The 13,826-nt window shown below is 47.6% G+C and overlaps 2 protein-coding genes and 1 long non-coding RNA gene across 3 annotated transcripts; 1 reads left to right on the top strand and 2 right to left on the bottom strand.

Moving 5' to 3' along the window:
- The first annotated feature begins 389 nt into the window (after nt 1–389).
- On the top strand, nt 390–2,945 carry LOC109777454 (uncharacterized). The gene is made up of 2 exons (XM_020336087.4): nt 390–1,117; nt 1,794–2,945. Exons 1-2 carry the CDS (start codon nt 573–575, stop codon nt 2,512–2,514), a joined length of 1,266 nt encoding a protein of 421 aa, XP_020191676.1. The 5' UTR covers nt 390–572; the 3' UTR covers nt 2,515–2,945.
- On the bottom strand, nt 2,725–6,991 carry LOC109777453 (F-box/kelch-repeat protein At1g57790-like). Its single transcript, XM_020336086.1, has 3 exons — nt 6,143–6,991; nt 5,142–5,326; nt 2,725–2,752 (listed from the first exon to the last, which is right to left on the bottom strand). The coding sequence occupies exons 1-3, from the start codon at nt 6,989–6,991 to the stop codon at nt 2,725–2,727; spliced, it is 1,062 nt and encodes a 353-aa protein (XP_020191675.1).
- A 2,755-nt stretch (nt 6,992–9,746) lies between these two features.
- Nucleotides 9,747–13,560, bottom strand: LOC120966019 (uncharacterized). Its single transcript, XR_005758974.2, has 3 exons — nt 10,363–13,560; nt 10,144–10,245; nt 9,747–10,046 (listed from the first exon to the last, which is right to left on the bottom strand). It is a non-coding gene; the product is annotated as an uncharacterized lncRNA (long non-coding RNA).
- Nucleotides 13,561–13,826: the final 266 nt, after the last annotated feature.

Below are 13,826 nucleotides of genomic sequence, written 5' to 3'. Positions count from 1 at the left end.
CTCACCCCCGGGCCACGTCATATGCGCCCCATATTTCGGCTGGATATGAGGAGTGTCGGTTAGTCGGGCGTTCGAGGCCGGTTTGAGGCACCCATCTGGGTTGGTTTTTGTTTACCGCGCCGTCCGCCCGGGCGTATGAGGGGGTTTGAGCCGCCCGGCTGTATATGCTCTGAGCATACAAAATAAATTCCTACTATATTTGTTTTTCCCGGGGAGTTCCTACTATATAATTGAAGAATAAGCAATGTAAAGAATAAATATCAGATATATTTTCTCAGTATAAATTATCAAATCCCAATTGGAATCTTAAAAAAAGAAGAAGAAACATTACTTGGAACAAAACAAACATTTTACCTCACTTTGGTCCAACACGTTTCTCTATTGTTGGCAACCTCCTCTCTATGCCAAAGGTTGTCTATCCACATCCACCAGAGAGTGGAGTAGCAAGTGGGCAACTGGTGGCCCAGCCGCCCAGCAGCTAAACAAAACAGACAACTTTGGCATCATCCTCCTGCCCTGCCCCGCCCCCGATCTCTCCCCACCGCCGGCGACGACCGACGACCCCGACACCCATGGCGTCACGCACCACCTTCGCCGACGCGCTGGCGGCCGCGCGCCCGTACCTGCGGGGCGAGGAGGACCAGTGCGGCGACCCGGCCCTGCCCGCCCTCACCGCCGTGCTGCGCGCCGCGGGCGCCGGCGAGTGCTGGCACAAGCACGGCACCTTCCTCGCCCACCTGCTCGAGGTCCACCGGATCCTGCGCCTCTGGGCCGCGCCCGACGCCGTGGCCCGCTGCGGCCTCTACCACTCCGCCTACTCCAACTCCTACGTCAACCTCGCCATCTTCGAGCCCGACGTCGGCCGGGGCCGCGTTGCCGCCGTCGTCGGGGACGAGGCCGAGCGGCTCGTCCACCTCTTCTGCGTCGTCCCGCGCCAGCAGCTCGTGCACGACGACCTGCTCTTCCACTATGACGATGGTGAGCTCGTCGCCGACCTCACCCGGTCCGAGGAGTCCCTCCGGGATGCCCGCCGCGGCGTGTTCGACGAGGATGAGCCCTGGCGCCGCAAGATCCAGCGCCTCCTCCCCGCCGACGGCATCACAGTCAAGCACATCAGGTCCGTGTGTCTCTCTGACTTTGACGGCAGCATTTGTTCTGTTGCCTGCCTGAAGGAAATCAGTGCTCATGTTCAGATAACTGAATTAGACACTGTTGTGTAGTGTTTCTTGGTAGATATACGTAGTACTGACAGAAGTATAGAGTTCACCAAGAAATCCAAGGTTATGCAGCAAGATGATCATTATAAGTTAAGAATGAATTGAGGCATGTACGCTTGTCTCATTGATCATTATAAGTTGTAAGATTCAGGCTGAGCCCATGCGGTGTTTATCCAGATTCAGGATCAGGAAAATTCTGTATCTCACAACTTTGTTTCAGGCAAAGTATACAGTTAAAAACCTCACTCATGTTGCTGTGAGAGAAAAACTTAGTTATGTCAAATTTGCAAGATTATGTGGCATCTTGCCAAGATATGTTAAACTTGAAGTTTGTCTATTTAATCTGTTCTGCTGCAACATATGTATGTTGTGAAAATACTTCCAATTTGCAATTGATTTATGATTCACTAGTAAAAATATCTGTTCTGAACTTGGCAGCCGAGTGAAGCAAAAGGGAAATTGCTAAGCAAACTAGTAGCTAGTCTCTGCACCTTATCCAAACTGAATGAGAATTTGGAGTTCAGAAAAGATTGCTCTGCTTCTACTGCGCACCTGATGTAAATTGCTATCCTGCAGGACTGGTGAGGATGTGGCTCTCTCTAGGCGGGTGGCGGCGACATTCCTTATGATGACAATGGCAGACTTCAGTGACCAGCTCTTCGACTGGCAGGACCGCCTCTTCAACAACGCCAACGGCCGCCTTGAGTTCCGAGGCAACACTTGGACGTCACTGTGGCCTGGCACAGGCAAGCCCGGCCTTTGGACCACGTCCATCTCCCGCATGGGTGTGCTCTACAGCCTAATTGTTCGCGAGGAGGAGATATACATAGCTCACCGGGCGCACACCACCGGCAAGGAAGGCGACGACTCTGCCACACGCGACGAGGACATCGCCCTGGTGATCCCTCCGGTGTTCGATGGCTGCACAAAGGTGCTGGACGCCGACGACCAGAAGGCAGCACGAGATCTCTACTGGGAGGCGGTGTGCAGCGATGAGGAGGCAACGGACCGATGCAAAGTGGAGGAGCTGCTCCGGCAGAGCGTCGCCAAGAACCCGTTCGTGGGGGAGCCACGGCTGGTGCTCGCGCAGATGTGCCTGAACGCGGAGATGTACGAGGAGGCACAGGAGCAGGCGGAGGAAGGGCTGAAGCTGCTGCTGGAGTGGGGGAGCAGCTGGGACAAGAGGATGCCATGGGAGGGGTGGGTGTCCTGGGGCAGAGCCATGCTGACTAAGGCCAAGGAAAAGGATTGGCCCCATACCTCCTTCGGCATCCTCAGCCTAGGCCTTGTCAAGTAGCCGCTGTCCGTCCATGTTACGGTCCCGGCAACATATGATACGATTAGCACGAAAGGTATGAAATGATATCTCTGCAGTAATCAAATAAGTGACTTCACAGACACTATTGCACGACGATGGATCATCGTTTTCCCTGTGAAAAAAAGACACAATTCTGATTACCCTATAGATATTGTGTTCACGTCTGTACAGTAGTCTCAGGGAAGTTCTTTAGATGTTCTGAACATCAGTATTGTCCCTGCAATTTAAAGGGATCAAAACATCATTGTTGACTCTGTCTTATGGTCTTCGCGGCATAGGGTTAGCACGAAAGGTATGAAAAGATATACCCGCGTCAGTTGAATAAATGATATACCATTAAGATGGATTTGCCATTTTCCTTGTAAAAAGATGTGATTGTGATGATTGTATACACAGTGTATTGATGTCTATATGTAAGTCTTGATTTATTTAGTTTTTACATTATCAACACCCTACAGCTTATAAGAAGGCCAAAACATCATGGAGTGTATATTAACTCTACTGTATGAACACCATACCAAGGAGGACAGACAGATCTCCAACAACTTGATCTTTAGGATTTCTGACACATGAATGAATGCCATTCATGTACCAAAACATATGGCATACTAAATTATATGGACAGCATGAATACTTGCTGCATATTAACTGCGGAATTCTCTTCACTGATGGATGATATTTGCATGCTTTGTAGTGCTAGAATGTACTGTACCAGCATAGCAGCAATGCATCAGAGCACCCAATATCTTTCGATGGCAGTTCTTACAGAGACACTCACCACTGCAATTTAAGCATGCATCAACACTAAGGTCTAACTAATTTTTCCATGGCAAATCGTCGAGCTAATGATCAAGTGCCCTAGTATTTTCTGTCAGATGATGCAGTAGACCCTCAATCAAACAAACAAAAATCCTTACACCCATTGCCTGAGAACCTCAAGCGTCAGGCATGACTGACACGAAACTGACACTGAAAACTTGTAGCAGCAGCACAATCCTGAAGGCATTTCTTCACTGGTTTGCTCGCCACCACCTTTCACTCACATGGTCTGCTCGACAGTCAGCTCCATCCCCATGCGAGTTGAGCTGTAAGCATCTGTGTGTGCTTAATTTAGAAACACTTTTCTCCGGTGCATCATTTAAACCACATAAAATTTCACATTATGCCCTTTCTTTCGTCCTCCCTTACTCCACCTTTGTTTCTGGTTTCCCGATTTTGCCCAGCTTTCTTTGAAAACCACCTCAACAAACTCAACGTGTTATTAATTGACCTAATAAAATTATATTTTCTTTTCTAAGCCAATAAATGTTTGTATATGCTATACGTGCTTGTTTGAGTTACATAAGGATCTGATATGAATCTATATATATGTGGTATGGTACGTGTCATTGCACGATACAAGTTATTACTATGAACCTAAAACTGATTAGCGTAACTTCAAAATGTATTGTGGAAACACATAGCCAAAAACATTACTCGACAGAAGACAATATTGGATGATCAATAATCTTTGTACATATATGTCACGGCACAATATTTCAACCATCCTATAGATTGATAATGACTATCTTAACAAGTCACATATACCTCAAAATAAATGGTGACTTTGTATTCTACAACTATTTCTATAATCTATAGGGTTCAATTTATTGTAAAAGGTTGACTTTAATACCTCATATATACTACTAAGCTAAAGGTGCCATGGTAGACTGCTCTTGGTTGGTTAGAAATCCAAAGGGAGAAGCCACATGCCACCTGGAGCACGAGCAACTACATACGATCTAATCTTCCACGTGGCGTCGTCACTTGTAGGATATAAATGGCCACCACGATCTTCCAACCTCGTCGAGCAAACCATGTCATCGGTACTGTAGATGCAGTTTCTTTGCAACCCACCGCGCCCGACAGTCGACATGTACACAACCTTGGCCACGTTATCCCCAAGAAAACAACGTAGTCACCTAGACTTGTTACCTCCTCCCACTTGTGGGGGTACTCCTCTGCCATCGCCGATCCATCAACAAGCTCAAACACCCTGAAGAAAGGCCCGCAAAAGGCTTCACATGATGACGACCAGGTCCTCACCATCATCGCTGGCTTGCCATGTAGATCAATGATGTTCTTCGGATGCATGGCAGGGCAGCTACCTGTTCGGATTGATAATGCGTGGGGTTCGCCGGTGACCGTCGGCTTGCCATCTTGATCAACACCTATTTGGAACCTGACCAATTCCTTGAACATTGTGAGGCCAAATAATTGCCCATTGCAGAATACGATGTCCACAAGCCCGAGTACGGGTCCTCTTTCCGTCCACTTGTTGTTCGGACAACCAATCCTACATAAGGCGAGACGGTGTCGGGGGGTGATGGTGGCGAGGATGCAGCCGGTTGAGGAGGGGGATTCTGAAAACACAATCTTCCGGATGTTGTTCCAGCCGCTGCCTAGGCAGAGTTTGTACATGTTCTTGGCGGGGAGAGGCACAGAAACACCGGAGAAGAGGTTCACGACCGCGAGTTGCATATCATGCCCAAGCACGGCGACCCAACTGCCATCATGGGCTCCCACGAACCGCTTGTCGACCGCCTGGTTGGCAGCGACATGCGGACCGGCCATCCTCGGGGCAGTACACCTTCATCCTGTTGTCGTCCTCGCAGGCGTCGCTGAACATGAGCCATGGGAGGACGGGCGGCGCCGCATGCGGCGACGTCATCGCACAAGCTCGCCACGACCTGCACACCGCGGCGAAGTGGACGCGGTTGAGCGGGCCGGCGACCTTGCTGCTGTAGACCAACTGGAAGAGGTTATCGGGGAGATCAGACCACCGGACCTATGCTACGAATGGTGCTGCTGGTGGTCATCCTATTTGACGACGACATCATGCTTGTGCTTCCAACACCACTAGTATGTCATGCTACACAGTCTGTACTTAAACCATATGGCATGTAACATTAATATTTGTCTAGGTGCTTGTTTGAATTACACAAGGATCCAATATGAATCTCTATATGTGTTATTGCATGATATAAGTCATTACCATGAATCCAAAACTGATCTTTGCATAGAAAGTCAAAATGTATTGTCGAGATACATAGCCAAAAACATTAAGTGACAAAAGTAAGACAAGAATGAATGATTCATATTTTTTGTATATATATGTCACAACACAATATTGCAACCATCCTATAGATTGATAATGACTATTTTAACGAGGCACGTATGCCTCCACATAAACTGTGAGTTTATATACTACACCTATTCTTGTAATTTATAGGGTTCAATTTATGGTAAAGGTTGACTTCAATACCTCATATATATACTAAGCCAAAGTTGCCACGCTAGACTATACTCTTGGTTGCTAGAAATCCGGAGGGAGAACCCACATGCCACCTGGAGCACGAGCAACTACATATGATCTGATCTTCCACATGGCATCATCACTCGTAGGATGTAAATGGCGACGATTATCTTCCAACCACGATGAGCACACCATATCATTGGTACTGTAGATGCAACTTCTCCGCAACCCACCGTGTCCAACAGATGACACATACACAGCCTTGGACCATGCTTTCCCTAAAAAGATGGCATAGTCACCCAAACTCGTTACCTCCTCCCACTTGTAAGCGTACTCTGCCATCGTCGATTCATTAACAAGCTCAAACACCTTGAAGAAAGGCTCAAGGAAGGCTTCATCTGATAATGTTCGAACCACCATCACTAGCTTGCCGTGTAACTCGATGATGTTGTTCAATTGCGTGATACCGCCGGGACGCGCTCGGATGGACATCACGTGCGGTTTGCTGCTGAGCACCGCCCTGCCATCTTTGTCCACCCCTATTTCGAACTTGATCAGCTCTTCGGAGATGGTGAGTCCATAGAGTTGTTCGTTGCAGAATACAATGTCCACAAGGTACAACCCGAGTTGTTTTTCCGTCCATCCCCTGTTCGGACAACCAATTCTACAGAGGGCGACATTGTTTCCAGATGTGACGGTGGCGAGGATGCAGTCGCTTGAAGTGGGGGATTCCGAAAAGACAATCTTTCTAATGTTGTACCAGCCGCCTAGGTAGCACATGTTCTTGGCGGGGAGCGGCACCTCGACATCGGAGAAGAGGTTGACGACCGCGAGCTGCATGTCGTGCCCAAGCACGGCGACCCAGCCGCCATCATGGGCTCCCACGAACCGCTTGCCGACCGCCTGGCTCGGCAGCGACATGCGGAAGACCCGGCCATCCTCAGGGCAGTACACCTTCGTCTTGTTGACGTCCTCACGGGTGTCGATGAAGATGAGCCATGGGAGGACGGGCGGCGACGCATGCGGCGACGTGATCGCACAAGCTCGCCACGACCTGCACACGGCGGCGAAGCGGACGCGGTTGAGCGGGCCGGCGACCTTGCTGTAGACCAACTGGAGGAGGTCGTCGGGGAGATCGGACCACCGGACTGGCATCGTCATCCATGGCGTTGTCGGCTTGACTCTAGGGGTGTGGCGGCGCCGGCGGCCCATCGATGGATCCGCGCCGACGATCGGTCGATCGAAGACTTTTTTTTTGTTGTTGTTGCGAAAATTCGATCGAAGACTTGTTTGGCTGAGTTCCGATCAGGTCACGGGACGTGAGGTCTAGGTTTAATTACCTTTTCTTTTGCATTGAAGTTGGGCCTGCTATGATAGAGATGATGATGCGGTCCAATAACTAGGGCCCGTGACCAGTTCCACCATCAGGAATTTTCGGAACACACGTGCGAAATCACTAATTAAGAGTACTCGTTGCAAATAACACTCGACTTTCCCAGGTCGCGATAAGTGGCGCACATGCAGCGCGCCACTTGTCGCAACCTGAAAGTTTTCCCTTTTTTCGTAGATCCGTTTATTCAAAACGTTTTATTTTTTAAACCGTGCGTCCAAATCTCGAACCGTTTTCATCATTGGATTCCTTGCGTCGAGATCTTCAAAACTAGATCCCATGTTGATAGATTTTGATGAATTTTTTTTAAAAAAAACCGGACAAAAAAACCGGGCGAAAAAACAGAACCGAGAGCACGGTTTTTTTCCCTTTTCGAAAGAGGCACGCCCATGCCTCTCGCGAAATCACAACCGTGCCTCTCAAAGCAAAACCGTGACTCTCGTGAAAGAAAAAAGAAACAGAAAACATGTTCTTTTTTCGTTTCCGAGAGGCACGGCCGTGACTCTCGCGAAAGCACAACCGTGCCTCTCGCGAAAGCAAAACCGTGACTCTTGCGAAAGAAAAAAAAAACAGAAAACACGTATTTTTTTCCCTTTCCGAGAGGCACGGCTGTGACTTTCGCGAAAGCACAACCGTGCCTCTCGCGGAAGCAAAACTGTGACTCTCACGAAAGAAAAAAACACACAAAACGCGTTTTGTTTTTCCCTTTCCGAGAGGCACGGCCGTGACTCTCGCTAAAGCACAACCGTGCCTCTCGCGGAAGAAAAACCGTGACTTTCGTGAAAGAAAAAAAAAGAAAACGCGTTTTTTCGTGAATTTTTTTTCCAATTTTTTTGATCGAAAAGCTAAGAAAGACCGGGGGAAAACCAAAACGTCGAAAAAACCCGAAAAAGAAACCGTTTAAAAAGCCGAAAACGCGTGCGAAAAAATTAAAAAAAAACAAAATCCGAAGGAAGCGTCCAGAGCGCGACACGTGACGAATGGCTGAGAGCGCCAAATGGCGCTGATCGTTGCGAGGCTCCCGAAGAAGCGCTCTTTAACTAGTTGCTCCCACACATGTGGCCCTAAAAATTCAGATCTGAAATACACTTTGAGAAACAAAAAGAAGTAAAATCCGTTATGAATAATGTCAAAAGAAGACAAAAGCTCCGCTTGAAATAAGCGGTTAGCTATCTCAAAAACATTCAACAACTAAAAAAAGGCAAAAGCAAAAAATGACACTATTCACATCTAGATTTATAGTTTTTCCCTCTCCATGTGTATTTCAAATTTAGATCTGATTTCCTTTAGAACTATTTAAAATGTCTAATTTTGTACTTGTTAAATTGGGAGCATATACGGGTTTGTATCACTAGATATTTTCCCATGTAATCATCTACTTCCTCCACCTGAAAATACTTGTCGAGGAAATAGATAAAAGTGGATGTATCTAGAACTAAAATACGTCCATCCATTTCCCCCGAAAAGTATTTTCGAACGCAGAGAGTATATGTTTGTATGTATTTTGCACCTAAATTTTCTAGTTTTGATCTTAGAGAAAGAAAGAAAAAACCTCGACCCGCTCCATCCTCTGAGCGCACATCAAACAATGGTGAGAAACACGACCACGCTAGCAATGCACTGGCTGGCTATAAAGACGAGCACATTGAGGCCATCCACCAAACTGCACGCACATTACAAACCCAATAATTGGCTGGAGGAGGTGATGAAGGTGTATGTCGACGCTGCGAGGTGGCTTCTCGGAAAGGCGCTCGTGAAGCTCTCCGATGAACTGGTAGCCACTTTCATGGCCATCTTCAAGCTCGGCCACAACTTCCAGAATCCAGAGCATCAACCGTCGACTGTTGCTCACACAAGGGCTGCTCCATGCAGCCCATGAAAGGGAAGTGAGCAACCATCCTGGCCTGTATGGCTTGCTAGCGGTGCTAAGAAAGAAGACTATAACATGTCATGTATCTGCGTATACTTTTCACTGGAATGGAAAATATTTGCATGTGTACACCAACAAATCCTCGACGCTGTCGACGCACACCAAGCCACTCCTTCAAAAACCCGCCTCTTCCCATGAGCTGAACCAGGCCACCCTCCCGTTCCTCACCGGTGTGCTCTACTCCATGCACCAGTAGAAAAAGGTCTATTGTCCCGGTTCGTAAAGGCCATTTGTCCCGGTTGTTGAATCGGGACTAAAGTGTCGTTACTAATGCCCTAGACCTTTAGTCCCGGTTCTTACACAAACCGGGACAGATGGGCCTCCACATGGCCGGTGCGGCGAGCCCAGGCAGGAGGCCCTTTGGTCATGGTTGATGGCACCAACCGGGATCAATAGGCATCCACGCGTCAGCATTTCAGATGCTGGGTTTTTTTAAAGGGGGGTTTTAGGCGATTTTGCGGGGTTTATTTAGGTGTTTCATATATTGTGTAAGCTAGCTAATTAATAGAGAGAAGTGTCCTCTCTTATCTCCGTGCTTGGTCGACGCTACGTACTATACGTATAGAGAGGACTAGACACGCTAGCTAGTAAGCAAATGAAGGAAACAGAAGATCGTCATGAACATATGCATACAGAGAGAAGTGATATCGACCACCTCTCCTTCTCTGAGAGATTGGTCGAACAACAAGCTCTCGTATATCTATCCGACGCTACTGGCTACATATATACAATATAATTTTCTCTTACAATATAATCTCCTAATTAAAAATAAACTCAGGGTCCACATGGTATTCTCCGTCTTTAGCGATCACGTGGTCAAGAAAGAATGCCGCCAATTCCTCTTGAATTGCTCGCATACGATCTGGTGGTAGGAGTTCATCCCACATCCGAAATATCTAATTTGAAGAAGGGGGTCAATACATATATATGAATATGAAACTGAACACAAATGATAGTAATAAAATAAAATTATGAATATTATTATTTACGCACTTCATATTGTTTGTCAGAGTAGCCCCGCTCACAGGTCGTGTGGCGGATGGACTCATAAATGTAGTATCCACAATAATCATTCTCTTGTTCCTGCCACAACCACTTTACAAGAAATAGAGGTCAATCAAACTGATAATTAGCAAGCATGCTAAATGGTATTGATGAAACTAGCGCTTGAATCACTAGGAGATGTGTGGAACATGCTACTATAGTACTTACTTTCGGGTGTCTAAATTGCAGCTTCTTCGGCAGTCCCGGAGTTTTTGAGGTGAATTTTTTCCAAACCCTGCCAGACAAAGAAAACAATTACTTGATATCAGGAAATGAACAAAGTTGCCGATATGGTGTTGTGGCACCCTGGCTCGGAGAAACCGAAACGCCCCGTATTCCAGCCCAGAGATCGAGGAGAAGTCTTCTGGAATACGGCACTGCTTAGCATAGAACAAACCAGCTCTTTATTGCAATCTATGTGGGTACAAGGGGGTTACATTGGCACGGCGAAACTACGCCTGCCATGGTTGCTCCATGCAAGCAGCAGAACAACACGACGTAGCGGAATGACTACTGGCAGTGGAATGACGGCGACGGTGGTGAACCCCACTCCACAGGGACTCTGGCTGGAACGCTTATCCTAGCTCGCAAACAAGGAATCCACGGCAAACAAGCAATCAAATCTGTCATGACCTGCAAACTGGCATGACACGCCAGGTCAGTACAATGAATGTACTCGCAAGCTCACAACAACCAAAGCAATCAAGACAAACAACAGCATGGCACTTACAGGTTAACAAGGATTAACATGATACTATCAGATCAATCATAGCATCAACAAGATGATACCGCTAGAACAATACGAGCATGGCATAAACATAAGAACATGATGAGACTAGCATGCAACATGATGAAACTATCATGCACCAACTTACTCTTCTCGGGTTACATTGTAACCATCACGTGTAGCACTTACCATCGCTGACATCACACGATCATCTCAGGATCCAATCAAGCTTGCTATTAACAATACCGTAGTAATCATTTATGACCACAAGGAGCTTGACCTTTACCCTTGACTTTCGCATAACACCACAAATATCCAACAAGTCGGTTTTCACGATACCTCAGTGATCCTCTCACGATCACATAAATATCAACCAACTTCTTTCATCATAGAACCGGGGTTGTTATTAAGCAAATTATTATTATTACTGTTGACCCATAGTGTGACTGACACGAACTTGTTGGAAATATGCCCTAGAGGCAATAACAAAATGGTTATTATTGTATTTCCTTGTTCATGATAATTGTCTATTGTTCATGCTATAATTGTATTAACTGGAAACCATAATACATGTGTGAATACATAAACCACAACATGTCCCTAGTAAGCCTCTAGTTGACTAGCTCGTTGATCAATAGATGGTTATGGTTTCCTGACCATGGACATTGGATGTCATTGATAACTGGATCACATCATTAGGAGATTGATGTGATGGACAAGACCCAATCCTAAGCATAGCACAAGATCGTGTAGTTCGTTTGCTAAGAGCTTTTCTAATGTCAAGTATCGTTTCCTTAGACCATGAGATTGTGCAACTCCCGGATACCGTAGGAATGCTTTGGGTGTACCAAACGTCACAATGTAACTGGGTGGCTATAAAGGTACACTACACGTATCTCCGAAAGTGTCTGTTGGGTTGGCACGAATCGAGATTGGGATTTGTCACTCCGTATGACGGAGAGGTATCTCTGGGCCCACTCGGTAATGCATCATCATAATGAGCTCAATGTGACCAAGTGGTTGGTCACGGGATCATGCATTACGGTACGAGTAAAGTGACTTGTCGGTAACGAGATTGAACGAGGTATTGGGATACCGACGATCGAATCTCGGGCAAGTAACATACCGATAGACAAAGGGAATTGTATACGGGATTGATTGAATCCTCGACATCGTGGTTCATCCGATGAGATCATCGAGGAGCATGTGGGAGCCAACATGGGTATCCAGATCCCGCTGTTGGTTATTGATCGAAGAGTCGTCTCGGTCATGTCTGCGTGTCTCCCGAACCCGTAGGGTCTACACACTTAAGGTTCGGTGACGCTAGGGTTGTAGAGATATTAGTATGCGGTAACCCAAAAGTTGTTCGGAGTCCCGGATGAGATCCCGGACATCACGAGGAGTTCCGGAATTGTCCGGAGGTAAAGATTTGTATATAGGAAGTCCAGTTTCGGCCACCGGGAAAATTTCGGGGGTCACCGGTATTGTACCGGGACCACCGGAAGGGTACCGGGGGTCCACCGGATGGGGCCACCTATCCCGGAGGGCCCCATGGGCTGAAGTGGGAAGGGAACCAGCCCCTGGTGGGCTGGTGCGCCCCCATGGGCCTTCCCCTGCGCCTAAGGTTGGAAACCCTGGGGGTGGGGGGCGCCCCACCTGACTTGCGGGGCAAGTTTCCCCCTTGGCCGCCGCCCCCCCCTTGAGATTGGATCTCTAGGGCCGGTGCCCCCCCCCACAGGGCCCCTATATAAAGAGGGGGGGAGGGAGGCCTGTGCATCCAAGCCCCTGGCGCCTCCCTCTTCCCCGTAACACCTCTCCCTCTCGCTGAGCTTGGCGAAGCCCTGCCGAGATCCCCGCTGCTTCCACCACCACGCCGTCGTGCTGCTGGATCTCCATCAACCTCTCCTTCCCCCTTGCTGGATCAAGAAGGAGGAGACGTCTCTCCCAACCGCACGTGTGTTGAACGCGGAGGTGCCGTCCGTTCGGCGCTAGGATCATCGGTGATTTGGATCACGACGAGTACGACTCCATCAACCCCGTTCTCTTGAACGCTTCCGCTCGCGATCTACAAGGGTATGTAGATGCACTCCTTCCCTCTCGTTGCTAGTAAACTCCATAGATTGATCTTGGTGATGCGTAGAAAATTTTGAATTTCTGCTACGTTCCCCAACAGTGGCATCATCAGCTAGGTCTATGCGTAGATTCTATGCACAAGTAGAACACAAAGTAGTTGTGGGCGATGATTTGTTCAACTTGCTTGCCGTTACTAGTCTTATCTTGATTCGGCGGCATTGTGGGATGAAGCGGCCCGGACCGACCTTACACGTACTCTTACGTGAGACAGGTTCCACCGACTGACATGCACTTGATGCATAAGGTGGCTAGCGGGTGTCTGTCTCTCCCACTTTAGTCGGATCGGATTCGATGAAGAGGGTCCTTATGAAGGGTAAATAGCAATTGGCATATCACCGTTGTGGCTTTTGCGTAGATAAGAAACGTTCTTGCTAGAAACCCATAGCAGCCACGTAAAACATGCAACAACAATTAGAGGACGTCTAACTTGTTTTTGCAGGGTATGCTATGTGATGTGATATGGCCAAAAGGATGTGATGAATTATATATGTGATGTATGAGATTGATCATGTTCTTGTAATAGGAATCACGACTTGCATGTCGATGAGTATGACAACCGGCAGGAGCCATAGGAGTTGTCTTTATTTTTTGTATGACCTGCGTGTCAATGAAAACGCCATGTAATTACTTTACTTTATTGCTAACCGTTAGCCATAGTAGTAGAAGTAATAGTTGGCGAGACAACTTCATGAAGACACGATGATGGAGATCATGGTGTCATGCCGGTGACGAAGGTGATCATGCCGCGCCTCGAAGATGGAGACCAAAGGCG

This window comes from Aegilops tauschii, chromosome 6 (assembly GCF_002575655.3).
Source record: "Aegilops tauschii subsp. strangulata cultivar AL8/78 chromosome 6, Aet v6.0, whole genome shotgun sequence".
Classification (NCBI taxonomy): domain Eukaryota; kingdom Viridiplantae; phylum Streptophyta; class Magnoliopsida; order Poales; family Poaceae; genus Aegilops; species Aegilops tauschii.
The sequence above is the reverse complement of the archived record's forward strand: the minus strand, read 5'-3'. Positions and strand labels throughout refer to the sequence as shown.